Source organism: Sylvia atricapilla, chromosome 19 (assembly GCF_009819655.1).
Source record: "Sylvia atricapilla isolate bSylAtr1 chromosome 19, bSylAtr1.pri, whole genome shotgun sequence".
NCBI classification, from domain to species: domain Eukaryota; kingdom Metazoa; phylum Chordata; class Aves; order Passeriformes; family Sylviidae; genus Sylvia; species Sylvia atricapilla.
Window position 1 is genome coordinate 6,790,410 of NC_089158.1, and position 15,364 is coordinate 6,805,773.

General features: G+C 47.9%; 1 protein-coding gene across 8 annotated transcripts in view; it reads left to right on the forward strand.

Annotated features, from left to right (window-relative positions):
* PRRC2B (proline rich coiled-coil 2B) overlaps nucleotides 1-15,364 on the forward strand; it is a 47,112-nt gene that overhangs the window by 18,686 nt on the left and 13,062 nt on the right. For 7 of the 8 annotated variants that reach the window (XR_010745053.1, XR_010745054.1, XR_010745052.1 and 4 more), the window contains exons 6-22: nucleotides 353-496; nucleotides 1,128-1,363; nucleotides 1,693-1,814; nucleotides 2,249-2,391; nucleotides 2,972-3,062; nucleotides 3,464-3,656; nucleotides 4,025-4,340; nucleotides 4,965-5,158; nucleotides 7,569-7,773; nucleotides 8,516-8,735; nucleotides 9,360-11,429; nucleotides 11,562-11,761; nucleotides 12,441-12,586; nucleotides 13,028-13,169; nucleotides 13,761-13,840; nucleotides 14,544-14,735; nucleotides 14,875-15,069. Coding sequence is in view for 5 of the 8 variants with exons in the window: in XM_066332780.1 (XP_066188877.1) it covers nucleotides 353-496; nucleotides 1,128-1,363; nucleotides 1,693-1,814; nucleotides 2,249-2,391; nucleotides 2,972-3,062; nucleotides 3,464-3,656; nucleotides 4,025-4,340; nucleotides 4,965-5,158; nucleotides 7,569-7,773; nucleotides 8,516-8,735; nucleotides 9,360-11,429; nucleotides 11,562-11,761; nucleotides 12,441-12,586; nucleotides 13,028-13,169; nucleotides 13,761-13,840; nucleotides 14,544-14,735; nucleotides 14,875-15,069 (4,889 nt within the window). In the remaining 3 variants the exon portion in view is untranslated. The remainder of the gene's footprint in view (nucleotides 1-352; nucleotides 497-1,127; nucleotides 1,364-1,692; nucleotides 1,815-2,248; nucleotides 2,392-2,971; nucleotides 3,063-3,463; nucleotides 3,657-4,024; nucleotides 4,341-4,964; nucleotides 5,159-7,568; nucleotides 7,774-8,515; nucleotides 8,736-9,359; nucleotides 11,430-11,561; nucleotides 11,762-12,440; nucleotides 12,587-13,027; nucleotides 13,170-13,760; nucleotides 13,841-14,543; nucleotides 14,736-14,874; nucleotides 15,070-15,364) is intronic. The other variant, XM_066332781.1, reaches the window with a different exon arrangement.

Sequence of the window (15,364 nt, forward strand, 5' to 3'; positions counted from 1 at the left end):
AGCAGGGTATCGTTTATGAGAGATCTTGCAGAATTCATATCTCTACCTCTGTCTGACTTCTGTACTTCACAAAAATAATTGGAAGCTGAGAAAGTTCACTGACATCGTTGAATGTGAGAATTTAAATGAAGATCCTGAGTGTGGGCGTGCTGGGTGAGGACATGTGTTGTCGTGTTGGTGACAGTGTCTGAGAGTGTTGGGGATGTGAAGTGAGGTGCTGGTACAATAGTAATTAGGGTTTAAATATGCCAGAGGCCCATATTCCCAGGAAACTCATTTCCAGCGTGATCTCATAAAGGAGTTGAAACAGTGAAAGGATCTTCTCTGAGTCCCACACTTATTTTTCTGACAGGTTCAAGGGCCTCAAGCCGACTGTTATCCTTCTCTCCCGAGGAATTTCCGACGCTGAAAGCAGCTGGCGAGCAGGACAAGGTTGGCAAAGAAAAGGGCGCCTTAGATCCGTCGTATGGGCCAGGACCAAGCCTCCGCCCCCAGAGTGAGTGAAGGATTGTGTCTGTCTTATCCCAGCTCAGTAACCCCATTGATTCTCTTTTGGGCAGGGGGTGCCAGTTCACAGTAGTACCAAGAGTTCCATCCTTAACATTTCCTTTTATCTTCTTAAGAGCTTACACGTGTCAGGCTGCTGAGCAGATGCTCACAGATTGGCATGTGGTGCTGATCTGTGGTCAAAACAGCCAAGTATGGACTGCCATCTACTACACTGTGTAATAAAAATTGGTGTGTGGTGTTGCAAAGCAGGCCCCTTCCCGGGCTGGGGGAGCCACAGTGAAATTAGTGTGTGGTGTGGCTTGTCTTTGAGTGTTTTTGTGTCTAATTGGCCTTAATTCTGCAGGGTAAGGGCTGTGGAGATGGGGAGCACTCTGGTAGGAGTTCAGGTTTATTGGCAAATAAGGACACCACTGGTACAGCAATTACTTTAATAACAGCTGATGCTGCTCCTCTCTTAAGAGAATAAACACAGTTGGAAATTTTTCTTGGTCCATGATATTTTTCTACAACCTTGGAGGTAATTAGGCCTTGACCAGAGTACTTGAGGTTTCGAGACCTTCTGGCAGAGTGGCTGCCTGCATTTGCAAACATTAACATAACGATTACCTCTTCTCCAGATGTCACCAGTTGGAGGGAGGGCGGTGGGAGGAACGTCACCTCTGCCACATCTCTGACCGCCTCCCCTGCTGAGCTGGGCAGCAAGACCTCCAGCACTGGAGACGGGGCCCCCTCCTCGGCCAGCGACCCCAAGGAGCCGTCTCTCCGCCCAGCTCAGCCCGTCCGCAAAGGGGCCTCGCAGTTCATGGGGAACGTCTACCAGCCGCCCACCTACCATGACATGCTGCCTGCTTTTGTGAGTGATCCTGTCTCCACACCTCTGTCATGTCCTTCGTTCTGAAGGATGTTCCTGTTGAGGGCAGCTGAGATGTGTTTTCTGGAATCTCAGTTGGCTGCCAGGACTGCTCAGGGATCCTTCTCTTGACATGCTCAGCTCAAAGAGAAGTTGTATCTTTCCCTCTGGAGCAGGAACCTTTAGCATGTGGCCTGTTGGGCAGCCAGATGTGAAGTGTTTGTTTCCCCTTTGTGCAGGTGCAGCTACCATGCACATGTTGTAACCTGATCTGGGTAAACCTTGCTGTGGCAAGGAGAAAAATCAGGCTGTTCTCCTTTACCTCATTCCAGATGTGTCCACAACAGCCATCAGAGACCCCAGCATCGCTGGACCGAGGGTCTTTCCCTGTTCCTCAGCTTCGGCTTGAGCCCCGGGTACCTTTCAGACAATTCCAGATGAATGACCAGGATGGGTAAGGCTGCCATTGCTTTCCCACTTGAGAGGCAGGTTCAGGGTGTGACATGAATCTTAAACTAGGCAAGAATTCACACAATTCATGTGTGAAGCTGCAGGCACCAAAGGGCAAACCTGGTTTTTACCCAAAGCAGCAGTGCTTTTCTCCAGCTACAACAGCAGCTGAAATGTTGCAAGGCTGTGAGCATTGTGTGTCTGAAAAGCAGGGGGACATGGGAATTGGTGTGTGATCCTGGACTGGAGGGGTTGCAGCTCTCATCTGGAAGATCTAGAAGTAGGTACCAGGTAGACAATGGAAAGAAAGGGAGAGAAACTTGTATGAATTGTATATAAGTGTGTAGTAGAAAAGGACCAGTTCAGTGTTACAAACTCAGCTCTGCATTCTTTGATTCTCTTTGTGCTGTTTCTGATCAATTCTGTGTTTTCCTGTAGGAAAGAGAACAGGCCAAGCCTGTCTCGCCCAACACGCCCACTTCGGCAGCAGATGGAGCGAGTGCCCCGGCCCACCATCATCAATGCAGAGAACCTGAAAGGGCTGGATGAGCTGGACAATGATGCAGATGATGGATGGGCAGGTAAAGTGCCTTCAAGCTTGAGCTTTGTGCAGCTGTGACATTTTCTCTTGGTGTAAATGATGACACAATGGATCCTTCCGATCCTTCCATCACTTTGTGCTCAAGGAACTGGATCTGAAGACTCCACTATGATCTGAAAACACCAAGCACAGCAGGAGGGATAGCAGCACTGTGGGTGCTGGGAATTGGAGTTAGTCCTGCCTTTTCAGTCGTGGCATTCAGAGTCCAAATGCACACAGTCTGGCTTGGTGACTGTCTCCTCATCTGCAGCCCCCAGTCCCAGGCTGTTTGCTGCTCCTCCTCTGGGACCAGCCCAGCTGTTCAGTAGCTTGTGTCCACACTGCTCACATCATTTTTTGCCTGATCTAGTTGAAGTTGTCCCTGGTCGTGGAGGGAGATGACATTAAAGGTCCCTTCCAACCCAGGCCATTCTGTGATTTCCAGGATCAGTGCTGGACATTGGGCTTTGCAAGTAATTCATGCCAGGCCTGTGTGTCCTGTAAATTAGTGCTAAAGGGAGGCCTAAGCTTCATCAGGACAGGGGACCTGTTTCTTTCATAAATCCATTCTCCCTTTGTAGGCATTCATGATGAAGTAGATTACTCTGAGAAACTAAAATTTAGTGAAGATGAAGAAGAGGAAGAAACTCTTAAAGATGGACGACAGAAGTGGTAAGAAGTCACTCTATTTGTACCTACAGTTGTTTCAGTAGAAGTGAGCAATACTAAGATCTTTAAAAACTTGTTCTAAATGTGGAGTCTTGATCTCTCTGATTTGTTGCTGTGACTTTGTTGATTTTGCTGAGCAGTGTTTGAGTGGCCTTCAAAGATATGTGTAGGTCTAGCAGCTGACTGCCAGTTTACCAGGCTTTTATCCTCCTCTTTCCTCACCTTTATCCTGCTGCAGAGTAGTGTTGATCCTTCTGCACCTTACAAGAAGCTCATAGCTTGTTCTGCTGGTTTTTTATAATCTTTCCTTTAAATTAGAGTCAGTTGCCTTTGCCACTTGATCAGGCTGCAAGTGCTTTTTAAGGCAAGCAGCAAATGCAATAATAAAGCTGTTTATGTGACAGGAACAGCTGGGATCCCAGAAGGCAGCGACAGTTGTCCCTGAGCTCTGCAGACAGTGCAGATGCCAAGCACACCTTGGAGGAAGGAAAGAATTGGAATGATTCAGTTGGCTTGTCCCGGCCAGTCCGGAAAGCACAGGATTCACAGCAGCCTCCAAGGAAGCTGAATGGCTGGAGCTCTGCCTCAGAATACCAGGTAGGTTGAATTCATGTGGGTGAATTGGAAGCCCATCACTATCCTTAGGAGGCCAGTTTGACATTTTATTGGAAATGGGATGTAGATGAATTTCTTTATTCTTAGTTTATATCTACCTGGAGAGAAATCTGTCTGCATAGCACTTCCACTAGGGAAAAGAAATTGAAGCTGGTCCAGAACAGTGGGGTTGTCAGGGAGAAAATGGAGTTACTGAACCAAATAACAATAATTCTTCCCAGTAATGGGGATTTGTGCTTGGGGATAGAGGGGAGTGAGTCAGGAGGGGATATTGTCAGCATGGGATGCAGATCTCAAGATAGAGGAGCTGGTTGGGTCGTGCTGATGGAGGAATGATTTTCCTCTGGCAGAAGCCTGCACTGGGAAGTGTTCTCAGACAGCAGTCCCTCGAGGATAAAGAAGAAAAGGTACCTGTGAGACAGAAGTTTGTGCACTCCGAGATCTCTGAGGCTGTCGAGAGAGCCAGGAGGAGACGCGAGGAGGAGGAGCGGCGAGCCAGGGAGGAGCGCCTGGCAGCCTGTGCTGCAAAGCTCAAGCAACTTGATCAGAAATGCAAACTGGCTCAGAAGAGTGGGGAGACACAGAAACACACAGAGAATGAAGATGTGAGACCTCCCAGCACAGAGAAAAACACTACACAAGAGAATGGCCATGCTTTCCGTAAAGGTACAGAAACGCTGCCTGTCTCATCCTGTAAAAACTGCCTTTTTTGCCATTGTGCTGATGTTTTACCTGAAGTGGGGGAATTCCTGGGAGGGAGTGTTCAGAGGGTTCTTCAACTGCCCTTGAGAGATCATCTGCTGCTTGTATTCTGCAGAGCATTTTGCATTGTTGACAAAGGCTGATGAAATAAAAAAGCTATTAAAATAAATGCAAACTTCTTTAGTTGCCTTTATCTGTGCTCAGTGAGCTGTGCTAGCAGAGGCCATGTTGGAATGGGCCTCCTGGGCTTCTCGTGATTGGATGATGATATTAAGTGCTTGTGGCCATAGATCAGAAAACCAGTAATTGCTGGCAGGTTTAAGGAGTAGCAGGGGAAAAGGACTTTCTCCCCAGTGCTTGAGCAGAAGCTTGATAGCAAAGGAGGATCTCAGAATTTATCATTAAAACAAGGTGGTCTAAACTCTCTGTAAGGGCTGTAAAGGTAAAGGATGTGCTGTATATGGTTGTAGTAAGGTTCAGCCATGTATTGCAGTCAGGACATGCCCACACCTGTGTGTGTTGTGTGATGTGGTGCTCTCCCAGCTCTGTAATGAGCAGGCTCTTAAGGGCTTGTTTTCTTCTTTGCAGCAACCCCTGAGTTTCACACACAGGATGCCTCTGTTGGCTATCTGGAAGAGGAGAGTCCTGCTCCAGCAGCAGCAGCCCAAAGCAGCAGTGAGGAGGAGCTCAGAGAAGCTCCCTCACCTGCACAAGAATTCAACAAATACCAGAAGTCTCTTCCCCCACGATTCCAGAGGCAGCAGCAGCAGCAACAGCAGCAGGTAAATGCCTCATAACCCATTTTCTGGACCCCTACTAAACCAATGTGTTTGCTCAATTCTCAACACCATCAGTCTTTGTGCTGGGAGCAGATAAATAGGTTTTACCCTGGCCTTTTTCAATATTTCTGTTCATGGAAATACCCTGTCTGATTGGGTTAAAAGACTCTGTGTGGGCTACAGGAGTTTTCCTTGCACCCTGTGATGCTGGAGCTGTTGTGGGTAGGGCTCAGTCAGGTTTGTCACTTGCCTGTGAGAAAAATACAGAGCTGTCAGAAATGTTGACTTGTCTTGCATGGTTGTCTGGGCATCTCCTGACAGTGGGAACTCTTAGGACTGTGTGGTTTGTGGCAGAGCTCTGGTTTGCAAATGTGCTTGAGCAGGAGAAGCTGGGGATGTTCCCACATCCAAACCCATGAGCACATCAGTGGCTGTCTTGGTGCTTGTGTAGGTCCAGCCCAGGAAAGCTTCTGTTCCTTGGGCTAGGTGTCAACCTGATGAACATCTCACTCTCTGGCACAAGATGAGCTGCTGTTCTTCAGCACTGCTGCAGTGCCTGAGTACACAGGACAAGGGAAGGGGAAACCCTTGGGGTTCACCTGCTTCCATTTCACTCAGCACTTACTGTGTCCTTACCAGTGTAGGTATGGGCAGCCATTTGCTTGCCAAGGGCAAACTGTGTGCTTAGGTTGGCGAGTTGCTTTTGGACTGTGAGGGAGTTCTGGAGTGGCACATTTCTCATTCCACCTCCTACCTTTGCAGAGGGCCTTTGCTCTGCTCTCATCTAATACCTACTCAAGTTTTTTTCTGTGAGGCTCTTTCAGATCATTGTTTTTCTTTGTGCCATAAAAATGTTTGGTCTTAAATCTTTAATTTTTGTTGCATTGAAAACTCTTCTGGGGCACTGAGACATCAGCTGAACTGCTTTGTGCATCTTGGCTCTTGCCTGACCTTTCAGTGCTGTATGTGCCATACGTGCTGTGCAGCTCTGCTGCCAGATGCAGTGAGCCTCTGTAGGGCAGCAGAGCCAAACCAGAGGACAGAGTATTCAGGCTTCAGATAATGTGAAGTTAATTGCCATTCTTCATAAAATAACCACTTGAAATGGGATATAATCAACGCTGCTGCGGATCTTAGCGAGGAGCTCACAATTGGCTTTTGCTCAGTAATTGCTCTTTTATGGATGTTCCCTGTGCTCGTTGCTCGGCAGTTGACATTTTCATGATTCAGATGTACAGCAGCAAATGCTGCTTAATGTTACTCTTGAAAAGAGATACTCTTAAACTAAAAAGAATTGGATGTCTTTGCTGTCATGCTAATAATACCACAGGTCATTGCTGCTGGAAGAACATGAAGTTTTATTTTATTTTCTCTTATCCTCTGTGATGTTAGTATGTATGAGGCAGTGAATGTTTTGGCTGGCTTGTATTGCTGCTTTGGTAGCTCCATGGAAAGAATAAAATGGAAAAGTCTTGGTATAGTGAAGGAAATATTTCTTCCAAGGTACCAGAGGACTAGATAATGTAGATATAATCTGCATTTATCAGAGCCTTCCTTGCTGTAATGATGTGTCAGATCCAGATTTAAAGGTGTCTCTTTTGCTCTGCAGTTGGGAATTGGCTTTTTTAATAAACAGTTACAGTATTTGACACTATTGTAAGCTTAGCAAAAAAATACAGTGTTTGACAAGTAAGTAGATGGATTTCATGTTAATTGGAGCTGTTTAGTATTTGGAAGCTTTCTTCAGTACACAAAACTCCCTTCAGATGTAGAGGGAATATATATATTCTTTTTGGACCTTCAGAAAAAGTTAATTGTCAAATCAAATTAACATCATGACAGTCCTCTGCTAAGGGCAGGTGGACTTGGCCATGTGGAAGATGGAGAAACAACCTCCAAGTGCCAGCCTGTCTCTGAAGGATGCCCAGGAAACACTGTAAAATATTAATAGCTCTCTTAATGTGGTTTAGGTTGTTTTTATGTAATCTGTTAAGATAACAGGGGTGGAACTAATATAGATACACACTAAATAAATGGGATAGGCATTTCCTGAAAAATGCAACATCTTCTAAAATACTTGGTTCCAGTTATGAAATGGCATTTGACAGCAAGCTGTCCTATATTCATAGGAGTGTTGAGAAGATGCAGACTGTGGTCATGTAGTTGATCCCTTGTGTTTGGCCACATAGCCTGGCCCACAGTGCTGTGTGAGTCTAGCTGCCCTGGTATTTACAGAAGAGCAACTGCCACATTCCCAGGTGGTAGTGCATTACCCCTCTCTGCTCCACTGTTCCATCTGATTAGGGATTGAGCCTTTGATGGATGGCATGTGTTTTCCTTTGGCTGGCCAGTACACGTCAGTGTGATTCCTGGCACCACAGCCATGTCCAATGGCCCTTCCTGTTCCCTGCAGGAGCAGCTGTACAAGATGCAGCACTGGCAGCAGCAGGTGTATCCTCCCCCATCCCACTCCCATCCCCAGCGGACATTCTACCCGCCACACCCGCAGATGCTCGGCTTCGATCCCCGCTGGATGATGATGCCCTCCTACATGGACCCTCGCATGGCCCAGAGCCGCACCCCCGTGGATTTCTACCCTTCAGCCCTTCACCCTTCAGGTAAGGTCTTGTCACTGTTTATTTTGGCTGTTGAGTTGGTTCCTATCTGGAAATTTGCTGTGTGTCGTAGTCTCTGTCCAGACTTTGTGTTCTGGCTGGCGTCCCTTCTCTGGGGATGAGAAAGCTGTTTGCAGTGGGAAGTGGTGGAAGATTGGGAGGGAGGACATGTGGACATGTGTCTGTCCATTCTCTGCACTGCAGTAGGTGAACTTCTCTGACTGCTTTGTGACCTTAGTAGGTGTGACTGAACTTGCCCCTTGGAGGAAAGGGTAGCAGAGCCACTGATCTTGCCTGTTGGAGGAGGATGAGTTTTGGAGTTAATGTAATCATGTGAAATCTTAATAGACCCGCTTTAGGAAAAGTGATGGAGAAACCCTGTAGTTCCTGAATTGTGTGCACTTTGCACCTTCCCATCTTGTTACTAATCTTCAGAAGTGTGAATGTAAATATCAGGATGTATAAATCATTCTCTGGAGTTGGTGTGGATTGCTTGATCCCAAGCCAGTGATGCTGTGTAGTGTCTCTGTGGGCTGGGCTCTGAGAGCTGTGTCATCTTGTGTATCACTCCAGGTGTATTTCCCAGCTGTAGATTTTCCAAGCACAGGCTCCCCTTTACAAGGGAGGTTTCCATGGCTGCAGTCACCTGCTGCCCAAGAAGGAAGGGGAGTCAAGCTAAGAGGCTGTTAAATTCTTCTTGTCTGTGAAATTCTAGTGCTAATGGCATGAACTCTGTCGTGAGCAGGAATTATGAAGCCCATGATTCAGCAGGACTCCATTGGTGGGAGCGGCTGTCGGTCTGAAGATCAGAACTGTCAGGCAGGACAGGCAGAGAGGAAAACTGCTCCCTTGGATCCTGTGCCAGTGTGGGGCCAGGACAGCTACACATCCCTGCAGAACAAAGGATACTCCCTGTCACATCAAAAACAGGCTGACAATGTGAGCATGGAGGGGCTGCATGCCAGGTGAGTGCAGAATTCTCCTGTCTTCATGCATGTTGCCGTGGGAGGTGCTGCTGTAGGCCATCTACTGAAAAGCAGGTGTAGAGCTGGCCTGAAAGATGTCTGTGAACAGGCCTGAGTACTGATCTGGGAGCACCCACATACTGGAGAGTGTTTTAGCTGTGGAGGTGTTTACATACTGAGCTGTTCAGAAGTTTTCTATCTGATCAGCTTGGAGCGTATTTGGAGGGAGAGGGGGACTTGTCACATACCTGGGAAGGTATAAAAAGCAACGAGTCAAAAATTCTGATGCTTGCTACTTTGTCTCCTACTTTTTTTTGGATATTCTAAAACCAGTTCTTTGTTTTCAGATCTCCAGATCATTGGAGGTTAAATCTCCCTTCATTTTTTCAAGTTTGCTGCCCATCATAGGAACTGTTCTCTCTATCATGCATTGATTTAACAAACCAGGCAGTACAGCCTGAGGGTCAACAGCAGCTCTGCCCAACATTATAGGTTCATTGCCTCATGATTTAGCATAAACCTCAGTTTATTTCTTTTCACCTCTTGTATCCGGCCTGGGCCCCTCGACACGTGCTGTGCTCTGCATTACGACTTTCCTTTGTATGTTGTTTGTTTTGTTCTCAGAAATGAAAGTTATTCTGCTTCTGCAAGGCCGGAGAGTCTGAGCACTCAGCGAGATCTCTTTGAGGAGAGAGGGGAGGAGTATTTGAATGCTTTTGACAAGAAAGCCCAAGCAGACTTTGACAGCTGCCTGTCTTCTCAGAGGATAGGCCAGGATCTCTTGTTCCAGCATCAGGAGAGTGTGCAGGAAGCCTGTCCTGGTGGCAGTCGCCATGTGAATCTGAGGTGTTCACCCCTTGAGCCTGATTTTATGCAAGCAGAGAAGAAGCCTGAATATAATGGTTGGGATATCAGCCACCATCAGAAACCTGCAGAGGCAGCAGCGGAAGTCGCTGAAGAAGCACCCCGGGATGAGCAGTCATTCAGTGCAGACCCATGGAAGAAAGAAGGAGCCACTACCAAACAGGCCACTGAAGAGACAGCAGAGTGGGCTCCTGAGAGCCGCAACACCAGCGGGCAGCACCAGGAGCAAATGGCAAGGACACGGCGGTCGGGCCCCATTAAAAAACCAGTCCTGAAAGCCCTCAAGGTGGAAGAGAAGGAGAAGGAGATGGAGAAGATTAAACTGGAGGGAGAGGACAGCTCACGCCCGCTGAAGGAAAAGGCAGCTGTTCAGAAGGTAGAAAATGAGTCAGATGACTCTGCTGCCTTGCTGAACTCCACGCGTTACCTGCTGGATGACAAAGGTTCTTCCCAAACCAGCCTTGCACGAGAGGCTGAGAAATCCCAAGAGGAAGAGGAGGAGGAGGAGGAGGAAGAAGAGAAGCCAGAAAGAACCTGGGAGAACAAACTATCCAGAGAGAGCAGTGATCTCCCTCCCACAAAAAGAAACAACTGGATCTTCATTGATGAGGAGCAAGCCTTTGGTGGGAGAGGTCAAGGGCGTGGGCGAGGGAGAGGCTTCAGAGAGTTCACTTTCAGAGGCCGAGGCACGGTTGTGGGCAGCAGAGGGGTCTACAACAACAACAACAACCAGAGGAGCAGCCGGGGCAGAGGGCTCCGAGAGTTCAACCAGCCAGAGGACTTCCCCAGAGGCAAACCAAGGCGCCGCATTGCCAGCGAGACGCACAGTGAAGGGTCAGAGTACGAGGAGCTCCCCAAGCGTCGCCGGCAGAGGGGCTCAGAGAACAGCAATGAAGGCTCTGTGCTGGACAGGGAGGACAGTGATTTGAAAAAGGGAGACTTCAAAGAGTCTTGGAGGTCCAACAAAATCTATTCTGATGATCACAACAGCCTGGATCCTAAGAGGGCTCCAAGAGCCTTTGGGAGATCACTGCCACCAAGACTGAGCAACTCTGGCTATGGGCGAAGGGGTTTCATGGGTAAGGAGCCCACCCAGTGGCAAGGCAGGAGTGGAGGAGGAGGGTGGCAGGAGTACAGCCACACCTCTCCATCAGACACTTTTGGGAGCAGGCAGCAGTCTGACAGGGACTACATTCAGGATTCTTACAAACACGCGGATTCCTTCTCCAGCCGGGTTTTTGATGAGAGTCATCTGGATGACAAAAGGCACTTTTTCCAGGAGGATTACTCAGCGGATCAGGAGAACATAGAGAACAGGCCCTTCAGGAGGCGGCGTCCTCCCCGCCAGGACAAGCCCCCACGGTTCAGGCGCCTCAGGCAGGAGAGGGAATCAGTTGGGCAGTGGAACCCTGAGGAGGGAGGCCCTAATCTGCTGCCCAGCCAGTGGCCAGGCAGGCCCAAGCTGGGCGCTGCAGAGAAGAGCAGCATCTCGGGCAGACGCTCTCCTGAGCTGTCCTACCAGAACTCTTCAGACCATGCCAATGAGGAGTGGGAGACAGCATCTGAGAGCAGTGACTTCAGCGAGCGGAGGGAGAGAAGAGATGGCGTTCCAGAGAGTGAAAGCCAGCTGGAAGGTGGCCTTGGCACTGGAAACTTGGGGGAGAAGAGGGAACTGGCAAAGAGGAGCTTCTCAAGCCAGAGACCGCTGGTGGACAGGCAGAGCCGCAAGGCTGAGCCAGCAGGGTTTGCAGAGCAGTCTGTCAGGACTGGTGTGGGAGCAGCTTCCAGATATGAGAGCCAACAGAATGGGACCCTGATAAAGAGCAAAAGGTAAACTTGTTTTCTGATCTGTGATATATGCAGGTGTTGAAGGAGTGGACATACACCCCATGCATTTTCTTCCTCTCATTTTTATTTGAGTTTTGCTGACAAAACTTAATTCTTTCCCTTCTTTCCATGTAGGTCTCCAGAAGAAGGAGGAGGCCTTGGCAACACCAGTGGTGGGAGCAGCCACTCCATTTATAGTTTGGATAGGGCCTCCCACGTGAACTCAGAGAGTGCTGAGGGGCCAGGTAAAAAGCCAGAGAAGGAGCACAAACCCACTGCACAAAGAGCAAGTGAGAAGGGAGAGGCCTTGTCACAGTTTGAACTGAGTTATGGAAGTGAGTGTCTTGATTCATTTGTTTCTTTAAGAGGATAACGTATTATGGCTGACTTCAAGCCAGACTGATTCAATCCAGTGTAATTTTCAATATCTGGTTAAGGGCTTTTTCCCGTTTATTTACTGAAAAAAGAAAATTCTTGTGTATCTGAATAGAAATACATGAAGGTAAAATTGTTGTTAAATTTTAAACGCAGACTTTTCAGACAGATCTGACAGTGTCTCTCATTTTTCTTCTATAGAAAGTTTGTGTTTAGGGAGATTATTCCTGTATTTCTGTGTAAGAGGCTAATGTATTTTTAGGCCTGAAATTTATGTTAAGTGAAGGAGGTTGAGAGAGCATCCAGAGTGGGGAATTTGAGGCTAAGCTAATGACAGGGAGGCAAGTAATGAGTATCTCTGAAAAGAGAATTACCTGAGTTATCATGCAGCTCCCATTCCCTCTAGCTGAAGTCTGCTCATCCTGAAACAGAGGAGACAGCAGAGTCCTGCAAGATAAAGTGACTGGTAGATGTCAGCAGACTGTATGGTTTTGTTTTCAAAATGTAGCTGCAATGTTGCTAGATTTACTTACTGTGGCATGGATTCTCTTTGAAGCACACTGTTTAAATTATTGCAATTATAAACCTTTATATGCATACACATGTGCACTGTATTCTCCTTTGTGTCCTTTTGTTCAGGTACCATCATTGATAATCGGGTGTCGAGCACAACAGAAGAGAATGAAGTTGGTTCCATAGCAGGGGAGGGCTTCATTGAGGTTCTAACCAAAAAGCAGCGTCGTTTGCTGGAGGAGGAGCGGAGGAAGAAGGAACAGGCTGCCCAGGTGAGGAATGGGAGGCAGAAAAGTTGGGCCTGTTATATGGTTTGGATTGCAGTCAGAGAAATGGGCCCCAGAGAATGTTTGTATGAACAGAAAAACGTACAGTTGACAGTGCTAAAGTAGTACAGATCCTATATTGGGCCCCAGAAACTTACTTAGGGCTTTTGGTCTGAAAAGGAGGGTTTGATTTCTGACTATTCTTGACTTGCAGCAGAATAGTTAATTGGGAGTAAAGTTTCTAGAGTGGTCTTCATCCAAAGCAGCTTGGCTCTCTTAAGCCAGCTGCTGTCTGTAGTTGGTGGGATATTGGGCAGCAGGAGCAGTGGAGGACTTTGCACTCTGTTGTTGCCAGAAGAAAATCTCACACTGCAAAAGGCAGCTCCTTCCAGTGTTGTTGGACTGGGGGAAGCTCCCAGTGTGACACCTGTGCCTTTGCTGTCACAGGCACCAGCCAAGGCCCGCGTCCTTCAGTCGCGCATTCCACCGCGATTTGCGAAGAAGCAGAACAGCCTGTGCTTGGAGCAGAGTGATGTAACCGTGTCTGGAAACAGCCTGGGCACAGAGATCTGGGAGAGCAACAGCCCAGGTAGGCTTGGGTCTGTTTCTTCCGGAGGGTTTCACAAAGCTGGAGTCCTCTGGGGTGTGCAGCAAGGATGGGGTCCATGGTTCAGGGGAGACAGCCCTCTCCTGTCTAATGCTGGGAGAGGGAGGGGCAGTGGCAGACTCTGTTCTAAGCTCTACTGTTCAGCCATCCTGTTCCTGTTGCTGGCCATGTCAGTCTCTAATCTATTTCCTGGGTCTTTGTTTCACGTCAAGATCCTACTATGCAGCATTTTATAGCTGGTTGGGCTGGATCTACTTGAGACTTTTTCTTATTTTGCTTTCCTGCATATTTTCATCTCTAGCCCTGAACAGCTAGTGCCTGCCTTGTTTCTCTCTGACCTGTCTTTATCCTGTTATGTTTCCTAAGAAACCTCCCTGTTCTCTACTGTCACTCCTCATACCCTTTGTTCTCTGCTGCATCATGTCTCAGATGTCTGGACAACACTTAACTTTCTGAGGTGGTGAAAATACCCTTTCTCATGTCTAGAAATGGAAGGTTGATGGTGTAATGTGTACAGAGTGTGCTCATAGCTGTGTTTCAAGCAGCTGAACCCTGCCCTCCATTCTCTTCCAGCACTTTCTGTTCAGTCTCCTGGCAGTGATTCCTGGAGCAAGCCTGTAAATGCCTTCAATGGTACTGAGTCTAGCACTGAGGTAAGTGGCACCTAAGGTGCCCTTCAGGTATTGTGTGTATAAAGTATTAATGCAGGTGGCTTTTATGCTTCTCATTGCTCCATCTGTGCTTAGTGACTCTCAGCTCTGCTTGTGCCGTTTTAAACTGTCCTTTGCAGTTTTAATTTGAGCTTGGCGCTGTTCAGATCTTGACCTAGAGAGCCAAGCACTGCTTGGTGTTGTGTATGGGTATAAATCTGGAGTAACTGTGTGACAGAGCTATTCCAGAGTTATGCTCATCACTGGGTGCAGACTGTGGTCGAGGAGGGTGGAATCCCATAGGTCCTGTTTGTGCCTTGTGACTGTGAGCAGCGTGTAGCTGTAGCCTTAACATAGGGAGGGCAGAGAAGTTCCTAAATGCGTCACCTCTGGAGACCAAGAGTTCAGATTTAGTTTGGGTCACATGTGGAGTGAGTTTGGCAATTCAGCCTAGTTGTTCTGTGGGATGCATTTGTAAAGAAATTTCTGAAGCCATGGTCTGGTTGGTGCATCAGTTCACCTGTTTCAGGGCTGTGTAGAGCTGAAGGAGCAGCCAAGGGGTGCTGCAGGTCAGGCCTAACTCCTTTGCAGTTAACCAGGATGGTGATTTGAAAAAGGGACGTGGTCTTGCTGTTTTCTGGGATTTTTTTCCTCGGTGGTGCTGGGTCGGAGTCCGGGGCTTTAACACATTTCGTGCTTTGCATAGCAGGGATTTAAAGGCAGCCAGGGGGATAGTGGCATTGACTTGAGCGCGGAGTCTCGGGAATCCTCCGCGACCTCCTCTCAGCGCAGTTCTCCATATGGCACCCTCAAACCAGAGGAGATGAATGGGGCTGGCCTGGTGGACCCAAAGCCTGACTGCCAGAAGGAGCAAGTGCAGAAGCAAACTGATAAAAAGGTAATCTGGATTCGCAGCCAAGCCAGAGCACAGAGTGAGAGACCTTGTGAAGTGGTTGTGTTGTTCTTGATAGCGTTTTTAAGGTTTGAGCTTGGGTTATTCGGTCTTTGTGTCTCAGCCTCTCTGCTTTCCTGTTAAGGATTCAGATCAAGGCTCAGGACAGAACAAGGAACACAAGCCTGGACCAATCGGCAACGAACGCTCCCTGAAAAACAGAAAGGGTTCGGAGGGAACGGAACGGCTGGAAGGGAATATTCCCCCTGTTAATGGGGTGGAAATTCACGTGGATTCTGTACTTCCTGTGCCGCCCATTGAATTTGGAGTAAATCCTAAAGTGAGGATTGAATTTAATTTTATCTTCTTGGTGATTTGATCTTGTTGAGACATAAAAGGTGGTTTGAGGCAGAAGGATTATTTGGAGGAAGCTTCCAGCTGTAGGTTTCCCTTAGATTTCATTACTGATACAGACCAGATACTCAGGATGTAGTATCCGCTTGGAAATACTGTCCCAAGCACCAGCTGGGGTGGTAACAGAGGTGAGGGGCAAAATCACTGCCAAGCTTTTATATGCCTCTGGGGGTTGCCTGCTGCTGAGTGCTGAGAAGTGTTTTCTGTTTCCAGCAAGGCTT